The following is a 17,268-nucleotide window of genomic DNA, read 5'->3' on the forward strand; positions in this document are numbered from 1 at the left end:
TGTAGAATTGCGTTCGATGGGCTTTGCTCGATAGGATCACATTGGAAGCAACGACGAGGCGATAGTTCAGCCAAAGCACAAAGGGAACAAACAACATCTTAGAAGGATAGGGGTCCTAGCTCAGCCCAGAACGCATTCTCATTGATCAACGAAGCACAACACAACCCACAAGCCACAACCGACATGTCCAAGGGCACCCAATTCCTCACTCTCGCTATCCCATCCATCATTCTCTACCTTCTAGCCTTGTTCCATGTCTTGCCGGTACCGATATTGAGTCAGGAGATAGCTGATCAGATTTTGCCTGTTGTGAGTATCATTATTTCCTATTCCCTCGAGATCGCTTTACTCTCGCTGCAATGATATGATATTCGGCTGATCATGTCACGCCCTCTTCATCCCTTTCTCGCTTTGTCGCTTTGTCGCTTTGTCGCTTTGTCGCTTTGTCGCTTTGTCTTACCTGCGACTCACGGCCACCCCCGGCTCGAATCACCTGACAACCTTATACATCTCGACTACATGACTCCTTGTTTCTCAATAATGCTCCATATACTCGACCTCGAATCCAATCGTTCGCCCATCCGACGCCCAACGCTCCACGCCACCCCCCATCAACAGCTGCCGTTCTGGTTATTAGTCTCCTTCGGATCGTACTCCCTCTCATCCCTCGGTCTGGGGCTTGTCCGATTCCACGACACGCCAGAAGCATATGAGAGCTTGTTAAGGGAGATCAGTCAGGCTAAAGATGAATTAAGGGATCACGGTGTCTCGGTGGACTAGCTACCTCGCTAGAACGGATTAGGCGGAAATATCTCGTACTGAACGAATGCGGTCGAATAGTCATCATGGTATGAAAAAACATTCAATGGGTTGTGAGCCGCAGTACGGTGATGGTATGTCATGATACTGTTACATAGGCACTGTGTTTCACGAAAGGTGTATAAGTGGTATATCTACGTAATACAATATGTACTGTACAGTACAATGGCTGTATGAATTGCGAGACTCTTTCGCTGTCAGAAAGATCGACCCTTCAACATCGGTCTGACCGACCGACGGATTTCGAGTGAAGTGGAATCAAGAGTTACCGGACTGCTTGACATTGCGCAAGACAACAGCTTCTTCCTTGCCTGGAAGTCACCCGAGCAGCTCTTGCATCTCCCTACGCATACGTTGCATCTCCTCTTCTGACTCCTCTTCGTCCTCTTTGTTCTCCTATGAGTTTTAAAAGCTCGGTATCAGCATGATAAACCCAGCGAGTTGGCTTTGCATGTGCGGTTTGCGGTTTGCGGAAGGAAATCGTTGAATTCGAACTTACAGGCAAGGCATCTCCAACTTTCCCAGCTTGACCCAATTTACCATCCGTCAATTCGAACAACACCTTGTCCACTTCGGCATCTGCCTCTTCCTCCAGCTCTTCATCGTCGTTGACTGAGTCTAGTGTCTCTTCCATCATTTCTTCCATTATTCCGCTCTATGACGGTAAGCAAATGATTCAGTCAGTCATCACTTTCCCTTTGACATGAGTAACAATGATTAAGATGTGCGCCGATTGAGGGCAAGATATACCCAGATAGGATGATGATGATGATGATGTACTGCTTGAAGAGGTAGGGCAAAGATGATGAGACCCCGACTCACTTTCATCATCTCCATACTCATTTCTCGCATTGTAGCGCTCAACTGAGGTAATTTGACTAGTTGATTCGTGGTCTTCATAATTTCGGTTGATTTCTGGAAAGCTCCCGTGACTTTCACCATGGCTGTTGATGGGGGATGAGAACCAGGATAGTCAGCATATTTACCTACATCAGATGAGATCGCTCGATGGAGTATAGCGTATTGATGGAAGGAGTTCAAGCTGATTTGGTCTTGAGGGTCGAAGGGCACCCACATAGCTGATGCTGCAGCTGCATCCCCACCGACCTTACTCGGGCTTTACTACTCTCCAACCTATCTCTCTGCTTGTTCGCTCGGACAATCTCCTTGGCTAGTATTTTGGCGGACTTGACATCGTTCTTCTTAGCTACTTGTTTCAGCTCTATCCTCGATTTCGACGTAGCTACTTCCAGCTAAAAATGAAACCGCATCTGTCAACCTTCGATACGATTTTGACCATGATAGATGAGGCGAAGGGCGGGACGACCTACATTACGTATCTCCCTGTCTAATTGCCTCTCTTGCGTCTTCAGCTTCCTCTGCCATTCGCGCACTTTCTCTTCTGGCGTTGGACCGTATATCCACCTATTTATCGATTTCATCTCTCAGCACTGATTATTGGTCTGCGCCAGGTGTCTTAGAGTTGATCGACCAGGAAGAGACGAAGCGCAGGACAATCTGATATGAGGAAGACTAGATGTTTGTTAGAGAATGCGAATCGCGCTCTACTCTGCGAGTGGAGAACGCGGACAGGGCGTGCTTGGATAGGCTGACCAGGAGCAACAAAGCATATACGTCTGAAATGATCAACGTCGTTACCGCATCATCAACTGATAGAGGTGGCAATGAATGACGGTTCAAGTGCATTTGGCGGTAATGGCCGACAACTCTGTTGTTATTATTATTGATAATAGACGGTCCAAGCGTCGTTCCTGAATTGACTGCCAAAAGTCACAATAGTTGACTGGATTAGATCACTAGATCACATTGCTGTCTGCATAACATCACAACGTTCCTTCATCTAATCGCTCTCCTCTTCCTCATGGCGCATAGCCTCGATCGAGGTATTGAGTGGTAGTGCATCTCATCGTGAACAAGGAAGAGCATGTGGCTCATCGCAGCCATCGGACCGGTCCATGGCCAGAACCGTACGCCAAATGAAACTTGAACGCCTTGATATCCAGCTGATCCTCGATGCATAGGGTTCACGTTCGCCCTGCAACAAGGAAAGGAGTATGCGGTCGGTAGAGACGATGCTAGTGATATCAAATTCGAGAGCAGGCAGGTCAGGCCGAAAGAAGGCACTTTGGTAGTTGGGGATTGGGATGCACTGCAGGTCAGTCCTGTAATCGCTTGCATTTGGAATCAGCGTTGACTTGGATGACGATAATGCGTAGCCGAATAAGCCTCCCTCGCTGAGATGGCGAGTTGAACCGAAGAAATCTGGTGCATATGGTGTCATCAGGACTTTGGGCGTTATAGACTCGTCGGATCATGGATCGGTAGAAAGGGAGGATTACGAGATGGCGGAGGTCGAGAATAGTCAAGGATGTTTCCTAGAGAAGGAATCTGTCCATGGCATTGAGCTCAGCGAAGGGATGTGGTTCAAGTGAGTAGACTGGACATGTCTGCAGCATGTAGCCGCCCTTGTCACCATTCGCCGCGACAAGTGTCTGACTCATATATCTCGTTAGTGCCGAATGGAAAGAGTTCAGCATACAGCACGACAAGATGAGGGACGAGAGTGCAGAAGTCAAACAGCTTCTAACACAATACTGTAGGCTACTTTACCATCATTATCGAGATTTCTCGCTGACATTGGCCTAGGTATTGCTTGGACACAATCTTTCGACATTTCCGCTCGCCCAAGCATAGTTCTTTCAGCCCAATTTCGATCCAATATCGAGTGCAACTACGCAGTATGTTTCGGTATAAGGATAGTTACTCCCTCATACCTCCATGCCTTGATAGGCAGATTTAAGATTTGTTGGAAGAAGATGGCCGATTCTCAAGACTCATTTACCTTACCTGACCAAGAATCGGAGGAGTACAGGCCCGACTTCGATACCGCCTTACCCGCGAGTCGAAATGATCCGCAAGCCTGGTTACCAGATCCAAGCAGGGAGACATTGTTTAAGGAGTGGAAAGTCCTGGGTCTTAGAGCACGAACAGTATGTTCCGCTCCTAATGCAGGCTTTCTGATAATACCCTGTTATGGAGTAAAAGCTGATCACACGCACTTGATGCAGCCGCCCGCCGAGAAACGATATCTCATAGCCATGGGAGCAGACTATCAAGATATAGATATCCTCACAAAGCCCGTCACCAGTGCTCAAGACTTTGCAGACAGGATCAGCGGCTGGCTCAGCCATGTGGATCAGACGGAAAGCAGACAGTCCTCCATCGTGGTGTGGTTCTCGCCTGTCAAACCGGAATACGAGAAGAAAGGCTGGGATTACGTTTCAATGATCGTAGCTACGTGTCAGAGGTGAGCCAAGATGACGATCTCGACAACGGTAAGCTCACCGGGAACGGTCTAGACTCGGTGTGTACCACGCACATGGCGGGGTTCTTTGGGGATCGGTCAATAAGGGAGGTGTGCAGGATTATCTTCTCGCAGCGGCAGCGAATCTACCCCAAAAAGTACTGTCACCCAGACAGGGTGAGCTCAATTTCGAGGCATCTTCCTCTTAGCATGCGACTGATGGAGACCTTCATCAGACCGAGTCCCTTCCTCTGTGGCCAGTACCCAATCTACTGGTCCTGCTGAATCTCGTCCCGCTCAGAGCTCCCAGCCTCCGGTTCCACCTGCAAGCAGCCAGATGGACTCATCGGCTCGGCTTGACTTCGTCCCTTCCACCTTCCCGGATGAAACGGAACCCCGTCCCCCCAATCCAGCTTCTTCGTCGAAAAGACCAACAGGGCTCCCAAGAAGAACCAGGCAGGCTACATCGCCGCTGCTGAAGGATAAATCCCCGGAACCTGATGCAGCTGTGCCTGTGAAAAAGGTAAGATAATTTTACCAATTTTAGCGCAACCAATTTACACTGAAATTTCCCATGTCTAGCCCCTTCGCCGTCGAGCAGGCAAAGCGGTAGACCTCATCCAGATACCCGATAGTCCACCTCGAAGTCTTGAGAGCCTGCAAGATGACAACAGTCAACACTCACAGCCCCTATTCTCGCAACGAAGTGTAGTGCCGGATTCGTTGCCAGTGGCCAGTCAAGCTTCCGCTGCGCCTATGACTCAGAGGACGCAGACACAGTCCATGGTACCAGACAGCGTGGTGAGCGGAAAGCAGCAAAGAACGCTGGACCAAGCTGACCCTTGGTGTAGATGCCCTCGCAGTCTTTGGCGACCGCCAGACCCTCAAGACTGAAGCGTCGAGCTGGAGGTGCTCAGCCTTCTCTGATTGAGGAAATAGCAGACACAAGCATTAATCTCGAACAATCCATTAAGGACGAAGAAACAGCTGCGAATATCCGACAATTATATGAACAAACGAAAACTGGGACTTTTGCTCCCTCAATCGCTAAGCGACCCCGCACCACTCAAAGGGGATCAGGCGATTCTGAATCTGCTTCTCTGGCCCAAAGCACTCCACGAGACTCGCAAATGGACGTGGACGAGCCAGTCAGTGGCGCTGGATCGGGCTCAAGATCGAAAAGAGCCGTTTCTCCAAATGGTGCTATGCCTCCTCCTGCTCAGCGCCGAAGGACTAGATCGCCTTCTGAACAGTTAGAAGAGGTTGAAAAGGGCGCTAAAGCAGAATATCGTTCTCCAATGAAATCGAAATCTCAAGCAAAAACCCAAACGGGGGTCACCACTAGGGACAAAGATGAAGCATTCTTACAAGCGATCAAAAAATCGACTAAAGCTAGAGCCGCAATCGATGAATTGGATAAAGAGTTCAACCAGCTGCGTATACCGAAACCGAATGGGAAAAGCGCGGTAGTCAAGGCGAACGAATGGAATGCTTCGATACCTGATTATGCGATACTGAATGATTTTGACGAGGACATGAGAGGGAATTTTATCCAAATCGTCAGAAAGGATTTGTTCAGAAAGGATAAGGCAGGTGAGAAGGAGGTGCCAAGGGTGGATGACGGGAGACCAAACTTCAAGAAGTTCAAGAAGGTCAGTGTGCATGTCCACTTCAATTGCTGTCATCAATCGAAGTCGATTCAGCTAACATGTCGAATAGAAAAACATCGTCCGAAGAGAACCTATGCAGCTTGCTCTGGCAGCTTCCTCCGTACAAGATGCAGAACTGGGAGAGCGTGAGTCGGCATCTGCCTGTTCCTCGAATCACTCAATGGGATAGATGCTAACGTCCGCGTTTGTCGCTTCGTTGCAGCTTACTGGCCTACTCAAATAATCAAGCCCTCACGTGGAGGTCGGGGTGGGACCAAAGCCACCCAGATGGAGGATGAGGATGAAGATATGCCCCTGCTGCCCCGAACGAAGAAGCGCCAACTCGGTACTCAAGTGACTCAAGATGATCCAGACCCACCATCAACGACTAGAAGCAGGAGACAAAACAGTGTCGTTCCAGAAACTCAGCAAAGTCAAAGTTCCACTCAGATGCCCATCGTGACCAAGTCCAGGCGAACTCGCGCTCAGTCTGTACTCAGCGAAGCTGAAAGCGTCAAGAGCGCGGCAACCTCTACTCGAGCTACGAGATTGACCAAGGGTGCAAGTACCACAGCTGGAAGAGGGAGAAGTAAGAAGGAAGCTGTAGTGCTTGAAGACTCGGCGGAAGAAGCAGCAGAGCAAGAAGAACAAGAACAAGATGGGATCGACTGGGGATTGAATGCTAGTAATACCCATTCTACTAGAGGTCGAAGTGGTAAAGGATCGTCGTCCACTCAAGCTAGAATGACTAATAATACGGGTACGAAGACTTTAGAAGGGGTCGATCAACCGCCCTCAGCGGCGACGAGAAGACGAACGGTGAATACGCAAAGTTCTGCGAGTGCGGGTATCAAAGGCACGCAAGCTCAAGCTTCGCAAAGACGGAGACTGCTTCCTGCGGATGACGATGATGAAGTTGTGAGCGTTACTGCCTGCCCGCTCGATCGAGGCCGACCGTCCCTTATGGTGAAGAAACGAGCTGACGTGTCATATAATAATAGGCGTTCAAGGGTGCAGCCAAAAAACGTCGATTGTTGAGATGAGTGGATGGATCATTTTATGGGTATGAGTGATCATGTGGTGGAGAATGGAAGGTATACCGTGCATTTGTGTATATGGTCAGACCTCTTATGTTGTCATGTCACTGTATCAAACATTCAAGGAGTAGGACTGCGAACTGACTGATTGCGGACCTTAATTTCTCCGTTTCTCGCGAGCGATTGTAGGAATGTGCTGCGTGGTGGCGTGAGTCACCATTGACTTCGGCGTCTAGATGGCACAGCCTCGGTGAGATCTCGAAGCTTCAAAATCGGTGACATGCTTCTTGATCTCAGCCTCGATGTTGGACTTCCGTAAGTCCCGGCCGGTTCTGAGTTACGCAGTGACGTTGGACAGAGAGAGAACTCGTCATCGCGGACTCCCCTACAGTAAGTATGATCTCATGCCGCACGCACCGCTTTGCGCTTGGTCTCTGGGCCCGACCGACGGATGCACCAACTGCCTCGGGCAGGACTCTTCCTTTTTTGCATCTGCTCGGATTGAGATTTACTGCTTCTACACATCGAGCGACTCGACCGAGGTGAAGCTACGTCAAGTGAAAGGAACGCTCGCTTGCGAGTCAGACTGTTGGCTTCCAATCGGAGTTGCTTAAGCTTGTCCCTTGTGCCGTTTCTCCCTGCACATCTGCCGTTCGACTTCGGCTCACAAAGGATTCCCGTTCACATCGGGCTTAGCAAACGGGTGACCCCCGCACTCAACACCAAGGTCAAGGTATAAAAGTCCGTCCGCAAGGCTGCCCTCTTGTTCCAGTCGAAATCCTTCCGAGACATCTGCAATATCAAGCACCATCATGGATATTACAAATTTATCCTGCTCTAACGCAGCGACGCTAAGGGATGACGAACAGGGCACTCTGAAGGGATTCGAAAACTCGCTCAATCAATTAATTGTGACTATCTGCACCGTCGGAAGAGTTCAAGATCTGTCGAGAGATCCTCAATTCTATCTGGACTCTCAGTGGGGACCGTATAGCCAGTACTGGAGAACTCGGGACCAGCTAAACGAGGATGGACGACTGGTTCAGAGCAAGATTGACATTCTCAGGAGAGATTACACCCAGCAAAATCCAGCCTGTTCCCTTACCGCGACAGCATCGGACCCATATCGTGTGGACGACCAAGCGTATGAGCTGGAGGTTTCGCTACACGCACTATATGTGAAACCCGATAATCTTACCCCGGAAGACCAGGCAGAATTCGAAGGCCTTCAAGCAAAATGGCACTCGGCCGAGATGAAATCTCGCTACAGAACCTGGCAGAGACACCTGACGAAGGACGGTGAATTTGTTCAATCTACCTTCAACGTGATTGGTCGACGACTTAAGAGGTAAGTCGCGGTATAGGGCACTCAATAATGATGGCATCCCAAATGTCATCTCCCTTTGCCAGCGTCAGGTGGGTGAACAATCCTGTCGGTCTTGCGAAGGATCTCTATGCTTGTGCATTATCTACCATACTTTGCTGTATTGAGGGGAGAGATTTTTTGCGCGCTGTATTTATCATGAATTATGCATGCATAGTTGAACGGAGTCTTTGATATGAAGCCATACATGCCTCAATCCTTCTACCTATGCACGTAGAATTATGCTCAAAGATCAGGTGAGAACCCGACCACGACCTCGAGCAGCTCCGCCCAAAGGGTTTCACTGAAGGTCACGCCTTCTCGCGAATGGAGCCACGGCGCGTGTAATCTGCAAGGCTTGCAATCGGTATACCACTGCTCGTAGTCGAATCATGATTAGTGTTGACCAAAAGTGAAATACGGTCTCGAGGAATGACTTACATCGGTGGATTGCTCCAGCGTGATCAAGGCGAAGCTTACGTTCCTTGCCCCTTCTTCAGGCTTACGGCCTATCCTTTTGGCTGCGATCGCTGCTGATCCGCCACCACTGTACAACGGCGTGTAGACGAAGCCCGGATTCACATCTGTGATGATGATGTTTGGCAGGTGAGCAATAAGCGGCCGCACCAACGAGTGTAGGACGAGCTGAGTCAATGAACGTGAGCTTGAAAACACACTATACTGAGGGAGAGAAAATCAATGTGACAACATGGCTTCACCTTGCTCTCGTTATATCTGTCAGCCGATACGAAGGCCTTCTCATCATTCAACGCTTTCAGCGGACAAGCTGGGTCGAGGTGTTTGGTACTGGCCACTTCAGCCACTGCACTCCCGGTGAAGATGATTTTTCCTTGTTGACCCGTAACGGCGGAACTTCACTCGATGATGGGAGCGAGGAGCAATGCCAGGTATATGGGTGCCAGCACATTGACTTGTATACTTTCAAGCCGTATGTCCAGAAAGGTCAGCGCATACCCTGAGTACATTCTGACTTACTCACGTGATCTCGTTGCCGTCAACGGTTCTCTCGAATTTGCCCTCTGCGCCTCGTAAGATTCCAGCATTCAAAGCCACTCCATCTAACCTGTCCAACTATTCACATCGCTGTGCGAACTGCTTGACAGTCTCGAATGAGCTCATATCGACTTTCCAAGCCTCAATCATAGTTGATCGATGTCCTTTGACATCTTGTAATAAATCCGTTCGAGCACTTTCGCCTTTCTTGACATCTCGCACAGCAAGGATGATCTTCGCGGCGCCACGTTCGACGAGATGCTTTGCCACTTCGAATCCAATACCTGATTTGCAGCGAGCTATCAGCTTCATTCGGTCATCAGGGTGTGTTGACTCACCAGAATTACCACCAGTGATGATGTATACCTTCCCAGACAGGTTCGTGTTTGGTAAAGGGGGAAGAGTCTTCATTTGACTAGCTACAGATCTAGTGATGAATGGCATTTTCCAGTGGATTATTTGGGTTTGACGGCGACGGGATCAAATTTATGGATGAAATTGCTGAATTGGGTAATTATTCGCCAAGTGATTTGTCAACGAGTGAAAGCTCTTTCTGACAGCCCCTCTTCGAAAAGGGGTTTATATATCTTTCGTCTGCTTCGGGCCTGCATCCCACTCGGCTTGTCAGTCCTGATACAGCTGCAAAATCCCTCATCATGAGTGTGCAATGCATGGGTCTGGGCTGAGGTTGTTGGTACAATCTCTGGTCGACAAGGTGGGTTGATAGATGGACATGCCCGAGGTTCGGGCGAAAGGCAGGCAGGTCGTGTCTGACGATGTGTCTACAGGACCATGGCGATGCAGGTGCTTTGCTTGGCACTGACTATGAGAAATGCCCAACAAATCTCAACTGCATGGACAGACTAGCTAAGCGCGTTGAAGTACATGAACAGCGGCAAACTTGGTGCATTAGAGCTTGTCTCGCTTTGCATTATTTACAAGTGATACATCGTTGTCCATGGAGCTGACAGCAGATATGCAGATCGAGCTGAGTAAGATATGTATACGTGTTTCTATAACGATCCGACATACTCCCTTTGTCTGGCATGATCGTGATTGCGATTATGCGAATAATCGCTTGGTGTAGGAGTTCAATCCATGTACACCGCCCTCCAATTGGGCAGAAGCGGTTCGGAGCTCAAATCGGACAGTACCATCTCGACATCCGTTTTGTAAATCGACAACACTGGAAATTACTCAATGATCAGCTTGCTGACACGGCATTGTGGATCATGTGTGAACTTACGATCTGACACCACTGTCTTGTAAAGAGTGTTGCAAACCAGTGTACAGATAGGGGATGAATTTGGAGAGGGATCCTTTGTCGGCGACATCACCGGATACACCTTGAGCTACTTTCACGGAATCCGTCTCCGAGAAGTATCGAGCGGTAGCGGCGTTATCGGCAGCTGCACTGAGGATAGCGTTCTTGGAGGCGACAGATCCCCGTTGTGTGTGCTCCATAGCTTCGATCGAGCCCATCCCTCGGTAAACCTTGACTCGTTTACCTTCGTGGTAGAAGTACTCTCCGGGAGACTCGGTTGTACCAGCCAACATACCACCCATCATGACGGCTGAAGCACCTAATGAAAGTGCCTTGGCGATGTGTCCGATGTTACCGATACCACCATCGGCGATCGTTGGGACACCGAATCTGGACGCGAATTCGGAAACGGCGTAGACTGCGGTACCTTGAGGTCGACCGACAGCCATGACTTCTTGGGTGATACAGATTGATCCCGAACCCATACCGATTCTAAGACCGTCTGCTCCGGCTACAATCAATTGGGCTGCTTGCTCCCGAGTAACCACATTACCGGCAATGACATCGAGTTTGGGATAGGTAGATTTGATCCAGTGAATAAACTCGATTTGGAATGTGGAATTTCCTTGAGAAGAGTCCAAGACCACGACATCTAGACCAGCTTCAACAAGCAACTTCAGTCGGTCTCTGTCTGCCGGTCGAGTACCGATAGCTGCACCACAGTACAATTGCTTGGATTCAGGGACTTTGGAGGCGAGAGGATAGTTTTGGTTTTTCAATAAATCAGATCGAGCGACAAGGGATACAAGGTTTCCGTTCGAGTCCACAATGGGGAGTTTACCCTTCTTCGAGTCTCTAAGGAGGTTGTTGGCTTGTTCGAGGGTGATACCAGCAGATCCAGTGATGATGTCGGTGGTCATGACAGATTTGACAGAGGCTTCGGAGTCTTGGAATTGAACGTCTCGACCGGTAACAATACCCACGAGTTTACCGTTCATTTTGCCCGTCTCAGTGATGGGAACTCCACAAAATCCAAACTTGGCTTTGATATCTAGCACGTCCCCAACAGTGTTGTCGGGCTTCAGACATAATGGGTCGGTGATGAATCCGTTCTCAAACTTCTTGACCTTTCTGACCATGGCTGCTTGATCTTCGGCAGAACAGTTGTGGTGAATGATACCGAGACCACCGTGTAAAGCGAGGGCGATGGCCATTCTGAAGTTATTTCATGAGTATCTGCTTGATGTCTTTTTAGAAAGGGATAGCTTACCGGTCTTCAGTTACGGTGTCCATAGGAGAGGAGAGGAAAGGAGAGTTGAGAGTGATGTTCTTGGTAACTCTGTAATGCAGCAACCCAGTCAGCTCGATATCTTGTGCGAAAAGTCGCGTGTTCGCGAAAGCACTTACTTCGATTGGAGAGATACAATTGAAGCAGGGAAGTTGATGTGACCAGGCAACATCAAGAAATCGTTATAAGTAAGTCCACCGTTCTTTCTGGAATCCATGAGCTCATGGAGAGAAAGACCATCCCCTCGAGGGTATTCCTCCAGGTAGGAGAGGGCGTCAGAAGCGTTGAGTAAGCTTGCTGAACGCACGGGGGCGTTTGGGTTGGCGGAGGAAGAAGAGTTTCCGTTAGATTGAGACATCGTTGATTACGGGTCCTTTCTGTGAGCAGCTGAGCTAGACAGGGAAGGTTTTTAGGTGGGTGGGTGGGTCGTATTGACCGGACCAAAAGAAAGAAAAGGAGAAAGAAAGATAAGAAGAGAAAGAAAAATTAACTTGGTATGCCGGCACCCAACAGGCGAAGAGACGAAGGGACGCGAAAAATTAGTAAACCAGTCTAAAAACTCAAAATTACAAATCAACATGACGTGGCAAAACAGCCTGACGTGTTCCATATCATTCGTGTTATCCTCAGCCTGACATCGTGGGAAAGTTACGAAATCCCGGAATCAAAGCTCAGGTCCCAGCAATGCACCTTATATACAAGCCTCCCCTTTAAGCGGTAGTTGCCGCGTAGTCGAAAGCGGATGTGGCGTTCTGCAGAACCGAAATGGCAGGAGGAATTAACAAGCCACTGTGTCAATGGCACCTCGATTGCTTTTCCCGCTATCGGACTGTGCATGCTCATGATCAATCCCGTATCCGGTACCCGTTCATACCTGGCTCTCCGCAAAGACGTACTGCGGAGTACGTTTGATCCCGCTAAGACCCATAGCCCTGAGGAGCTAATGGGCTCAACTGAGTCTGGGCTCAGAAGTAAACAAGCATCGTGGTCGAAGGGAGAGAGACCACTCTGGTGGTCATGCGAACGGTGGTGACACAATCATAACCACCTACCAGACCTTGACTCAAGCGTCCTCGGTTCTCTGGAAAAGCTAATCCGACATTGATCCCATCATCTTCCACCTACAATCGGTCAAATAACACAGATGAAGACTGGTCGATGGCAAATATTGGTCCGAGATGCAGAGAGATAGCTTTGATTGACCGCTGGAATCTGCACGATGTCTTGCTGATCGAAATTACCAAGACACAGAATCGCTCGATCCTGAATGATGTCAGACCAAAGCGGCAAGTCGTCGTACATGCAGAAAAGAAGGGTTCTTAGGGACCGGGAATGGCGGTATGCTTAATTTCTTGCGACGTACGGGAGATCGAAGAGAATAAGAAGTCGTACGCCCTTCGATTGGGGGAAATCGGAATCGGGATCGGAACAATCCACATTTGAGTTAACGCAAAGATCTAAGTGGTCACAAATCATGGTAGGATCTCATCTCACAGTCTGATCAGTGCGCTTGAGACCACGGCACGAGGGCTGTAAGTCTTGATTCGCAATTTTATGGGAAGACAGGCTAAAGGTGGGCGTCATTGAGCCCTAGTGACTTGTCCTCGCAGCGCCGGAAGAACCGGAATGCGTTGAAATCACACAAGCAGCTGATGAGGTTATGTATTCATTGCTGGAATCACGTACTGAAGTATCCCTCTCGTCATGTCCGGGCGGCTGAGGATGCCAGCATGTTGATTGATTACTGATATACGGGTAGCTACGAGACTGATTACAATTGAGCTTGATGTTCAAGGTGATCAGACTGGAATGAATGTTCAGCGCTGTTGACCGCATGCATGAGAGACTAGCGTCGGGTAAAGCTGCGATAAAGACCCAAGTGTAATTAGTCTCAGACAGATTACGTTATGCCAACCGGGATCTATGTGGCGATGAGTGGGAAGCAAGGATTGGCTTCCTCCCTTGTTAAGGGGAGAACGGTCAGTCACCGGGCCAGGTCCAACGCAGATCATTCATTGCGTACTCTTGTAGAGTCGCTGGCTTTGGTGTGACAGTGAGAATTGAGCTCATCAGAAACTAGATTGATTTTTGGATTGGTTCGACAGGAACAAAGAATTGAGTTTTGGTCGATGCGAGACATTGCATGTCTCAAAGCCTGTCTCACGTAAGATCGACATTGCTTGTTTATTCAGAAAAACTCGTCATCCAATGCGTTCCAATAGAGTTCATGCCTCTAGCTTGTAGTACCCGGAACCGCCAGGAACCTTGACACACCGGAAACTCTAATAACAATTCGGAGCTTGCCCCGCGATGCTTTCCATATACGCAACGCAAATTCCCGATTTCCCAGGGAGGCGAAGCCCAAGTAGTCTACGGGAACGATAAAGTTGTGCATTTACCGATTGGTGGCGTTTCCGTTCCGGTTTTCAACGACAGAAAAGCTTGGCCGTGCGATTTTTGTATTAGGATTTTCAGGTCAGAGTGGCACGTAATATTCCGGTAGGCCTAGGTACTGCACAGATCGGCGGTCTTACCTTGACCCAGAAAAAGGTCTACAAACCAGAAAAACGCTAAAATCTCCGAAAGCCGTTCAAGGAAGCTAACGTAAGATGCTAAACGCCCGAGACGTCATGACTACCCATTTTTGGCCCTACCGATGAGATGGCTCGCTGGTCATGGCGGAAAAAGAACAATAGGGGATTTTATTATTATGGAATTTCCCGATCCGGTCGGAATGCCACCAACTCATTTATTTCTTCGCGCAACGCCATTTATGTCTCACCAGTTCTTTACTTTATTTTCATTCATCTTTTTCACTTGTATCGTCTTATCTGGTTCAATTGCTCTTACTCAATGCAGTCAGCTGGAGGAAAGTATAATTTAGATTCAGGGCACACGTGCGGACTGATCTGCCTCAAAGGGCAAGACCAGAGGATGGTTTGGGCTTTTCAATTGACAACGAGGTAAACCTTAGGATGGCTCGTGATATCGCAAGCCCTGGACATGATCGCAATGCTGATCATCGAGTCTCGTTGGATTCTTCTTGATTCTTGCTCGATGTCGTCTGGCCCTGGATCAGTTGTCTCAAAGAAGGAATGATAGTGAGAAACTGTGGTCGATGGAGACGATGGTGTATTTAGACTTTAAGACTGGCGATGGACGCCATCTCGAATCTAGCCCCATGGCTGAAGATTGTTTAATCAAACGTTCCACTCAACTCACACAGTCTGGAATAGTGTTATATAGTACCAATTCTTTCTGATCCGGGTTTGTCTCTCCTTCCCCCTTTCTTCACCCTAAAGCTTCTTGCCCCGTCGACCCAAAGTCAAACCGACCACTTGCCGCCTTCGGAAGTGTCGATCAAACTAGCTTGTTAGTGGGGTTTATCAATTCATACATCCCAACCGATTGACACCAAGCATATATATCCCATCATACTTCACTTTTCAACCTACCCGCTCCATCATTATCTTAACTTGTTTCATCCATTGTACCAACTGCCCTCTACACCGATCCCAACCCGTGCGACATCTCACATTAAAACGTCGTCACACTTGTCGTTCTTTACAACCACTTTACGCATACCACATCACTGCCTATAACTATCAAACCAAGTTTCTTTCACCCTTATCACCTAGGCACCAATCACCAACTCACGAAGCAGTATCATCATGTCCACCCAACGATTGAGAGATCCTACCCACCCTGCTTCGCTTTGCAAGCTCTCTACCCACAACCCAACTCTTGTCCACTGTCTCAAGAACAGAGTCCGACCCGAATTCTTCGGTAAGTTCCACCTCTACATTGCATTACCTTAGCAAGCTTGTGCTAACTCATCATATTTAGCTCACGTCGCCGAGAAGACCTCCGAGGTCATCAAGATCGCACCTGCCGAAGATGCCGACGTTAACATGCTTTCCCCTCCCACCACCCCTACCAAAGAGCAATACGTCGATCTCAACGGTAAACCAGTAGAATGGTGGCAAGCACCCAAGGGTGAAGAGGACGACTGCAACGCCGATCTTCCTGAGCTCTCCGAGTTCATCAGAGGACTGGTCGTTCAATCCAATGTCCAAATGCCCACCCTCTCAGTCACCCTTGCCTACCTCGAGCGATTGAAGGAGAAGCTCCCTACTGTGGCTACCGGTATGAAGTGCACCCGACACCGAGTTTTCCTCGCCGTCCTCATCTGTGCCGCCAAGTACCTCAACGACTCTTCGCCGAAGAACATGCACTGGCAAAAATACGGACGATTTTTCTCGCTTGCCGAAGTCAACCTTATGGAGAAACAGCTTCTTTATCTGCTCGACTACAACCTCCGAGTCGAGGAGCCCGAGCTTATCGAGCACCTCCGAGACTTCTGGAGCCCAGCTCCCGTCGCCCAAGTTCCCGTCGTCAAAGCCGTCTCAGTGCCCGTTGTCGAAGCCCGCATGCCATCGCCTCCCCTCACACCTACCAATCTGCGAGTCAACGTCAACTTACCTGGACCCAGCAAGTCCACTTTTGTCCCCCCTCAATCCGCCGACCCATCGCTTCCCGTATCTCAAGCAGCCGCCATCTCTTCGTGGTCCGCTAGAACATCTCAGGCATTGGCAAGGAGCCGATCGGATGACGCTTTCAAGGCATCTTCTGTCTCTCGACAGCCTACATCGTATGCTTCCTCATCGACACTCGCACCCTCTCCTGCTGGGTACATGTACTTGGACGCCCCGACACCCGCTTTAGCTCGAAGGGACTCATGTGACTCTTCTTCATCGATAGCGACTACACCAGGGGAAGCTTGGGCTGGATCAAATTACGGTTCCTTGTCCGCTGCGATCGTCCACTCGAATTCCAGCGGTCAATTATCTGTATCGAAGCCAGGATTACCAAGAAAAGCTTCATACACTGCGAAACCTGGATCCGGGAACATCTTGATCGTCGACACGGCGCAAGCTCAACTCGCACAAAGTCCGACTTCAGTGACAACCTCTCCTACGCGTGATCTGTTCAAGAAGATCCGACCGCCTACCTCTCTCAGATCTATCAGGCGTCATGTCCAATTATAATCTTTTATCTCTCATCTTGGGTTCTCATCAGTCAGCCTCAATCAGTTGTATCGATTTATCTATAGCATACATACATATAACTCAGTCATTATAAATACCTTGCTTTCGTTTTCGCTTCTAGCATTTTTGTCATACGCAGTGATAGTACAAGTAGTAAAGTCAGTAAAGAACGATTGATTACGGTCATCGATTTCTGTATGTTGCATGAATAAAAAATGAAATTCAGACTTGCCCACCTGGTTGCATTTCCTGCTCTGCTTGTCTTGTATTCGATGCGCGGTGAGCTACGTCCAAGGCTGATTGATCGCTTGGCTCATATGACCATACGTGCAAGTGATGAAGTTTTAAAAATTTTTGATCCAGAATTTACCGACTATGCGACTATTCAATGTGCGCACGGGTACAATCGAAACCGATGTTCCAATCTATTCTTGGTCTTGGGGGTGATCGTCAGCAACAGA

The 17,268-nt window shown here is 48.9% G+C and overlaps 7 protein-coding genes across 7 annotated transcripts; 3 read left to right on the forward strand and 4 right to left on the reverse strand.

Annotated features, from left to right (window-relative positions):
• Window positions 1-1,137: 1,137 nt before the first annotated feature.
• I303_100206 (uncharacterized protein) lies at window positions 1,138-2,261 on the reverse strand (the record flags this gene model as incomplete). The annotated part of the gene is made up of 5 exons (XM_018403581.1): window positions 1,138-1,215; window positions 1,319-1,474; window positions 1,642-1,763; window positions 1,895-2,072; window positions 2,151-2,261. The coding sequence occupies 5 exons, from the start codon at window positions 2,259-2,261 to the stop codon at window positions 1,138-1,140; spliced, it is 645 nt and encodes a 214-aa protein (XP_018266235.1).
• Window positions 2,262-2,764: 503 nt separating this feature from the next.
• On the forward strand, window positions 2,765-6,836 carry I303_100207 (uncharacterized protein; the record flags this gene model as incomplete). The annotated part of the gene is made up of 13 exons (XM_065968067.1): window positions 2,765-2,807; window positions 2,862-2,995; window positions 3,057-3,268; window positions 3,354-3,436; window positions 3,487-3,830; window positions 3,909-4,147; window positions 4,200-4,321; window positions 4,381-4,667; window positions 4,727-4,945; window positions 4,996-5,796; window positions 5,864-5,939; window positions 6,017-6,711; window positions 6,795-6,836. 13 exons carry the CDS (start codon window positions 2,765-2,767, stop codon window positions 6,834-6,836), a joined length of 3,297 nt encoding a protein of 1,098 aa, XP_065824139.1.
• An 806-nt stretch (window positions 6,837-7,642) lies between these two features.
• I303_100208 (uncharacterized protein) lies at window positions 7,643-8,182 on the forward strand (the record flags this gene model as incomplete). Its single annotated transcript, XM_065968068.1, has 1 exon — window positions 7,643-8,182. One exon carries the CDS (start codon window positions 7,643-7,645, stop codon window positions 8,180-8,182), a length of 540 nt encoding a protein of 179 aa, XP_065824140.1.
• A 257-nt stretch (window positions 8,183-8,439) lies between these two features.
• On the reverse strand, window positions 8,440-9,257 carry I303_100209 (uncharacterized protein; the record flags this gene model as incomplete). The annotated part of the gene is made up of 5 exons (XM_065968069.1): window positions 8,440-8,568; window positions 8,635-8,838; window positions 8,913-9,066; window positions 9,126-9,132; window positions 9,194-9,257. The coding sequence occupies 5 exons, from the start codon at window positions 9,255-9,257 to the stop codon at window positions 8,440-8,442; spliced, it is 558 nt and encodes a 185-aa protein (XP_065824141.1).
• A 28-nt stretch (window positions 9,258-9,285) lies between these two features.
• Window positions 9,286-9,651, reverse strand: I303_100210 (uncharacterized protein; the record flags this gene model as incomplete). The annotated part of the gene is made up of 2 exons (XM_018403583.1): window positions 9,286-9,491; window positions 9,546-9,651. 2 exons carry the CDS (start codon window positions 9,649-9,651, stop codon window positions 9,286-9,288), a joined length of 312 nt encoding a protein of 103 aa, XP_018266237.1.
• Window positions 9,652-10,269: 618 nt separating this feature from the next.
• On the reverse strand, window positions 10,270-12,117 carry I303_100211 (inosine-5'-monophosphate dehydrogenase; the record flags this gene model as incomplete). The annotated part of the gene is made up of 4 exons (XM_018403584.1): window positions 10,270-10,393; window positions 10,454-11,686; window positions 11,742-11,810; window positions 11,879-12,117. The coding sequence occupies 4 exons, from the start codon at window positions 12,115-12,117 to the stop codon at window positions 10,270-10,272; spliced, it is 1,665 nt and encodes a 554-aa protein (XP_018266238.1).
• A 3,313-nt stretch (window positions 12,118-15,430) lies between these two features.
• On the forward strand, window positions 15,431-16,807 carry I303_100212 (uncharacterized protein; the record flags this gene model as incomplete). The annotated part of the gene is made up of 2 exons (XM_018403585.1): window positions 15,431-15,545; window positions 15,606-16,807. 2 exons carry the CDS (start codon window positions 15,431-15,433, stop codon window positions 16,805-16,807), a joined length of 1,317 nt encoding a protein of 438 aa, XP_018266239.1.
• Between the last annotated feature and the right edge of the window lie 461 nt (window positions 16,808-17,268).

The sequence above is a fragment of the Kwoniella dejecticola genome, chromosome 1 (genome assembly GCF_000512565.2).
Source record: "Kwoniella dejecticola CBS 10117 chromosome 1, complete sequence".
Classification (NCBI taxonomy): Eukaryota; Fungi; Basidiomycota; class Tremellomycetes; order Tremellales; family Cryptococcaceae; genus Kwoniella; species Kwoniella dejecticola.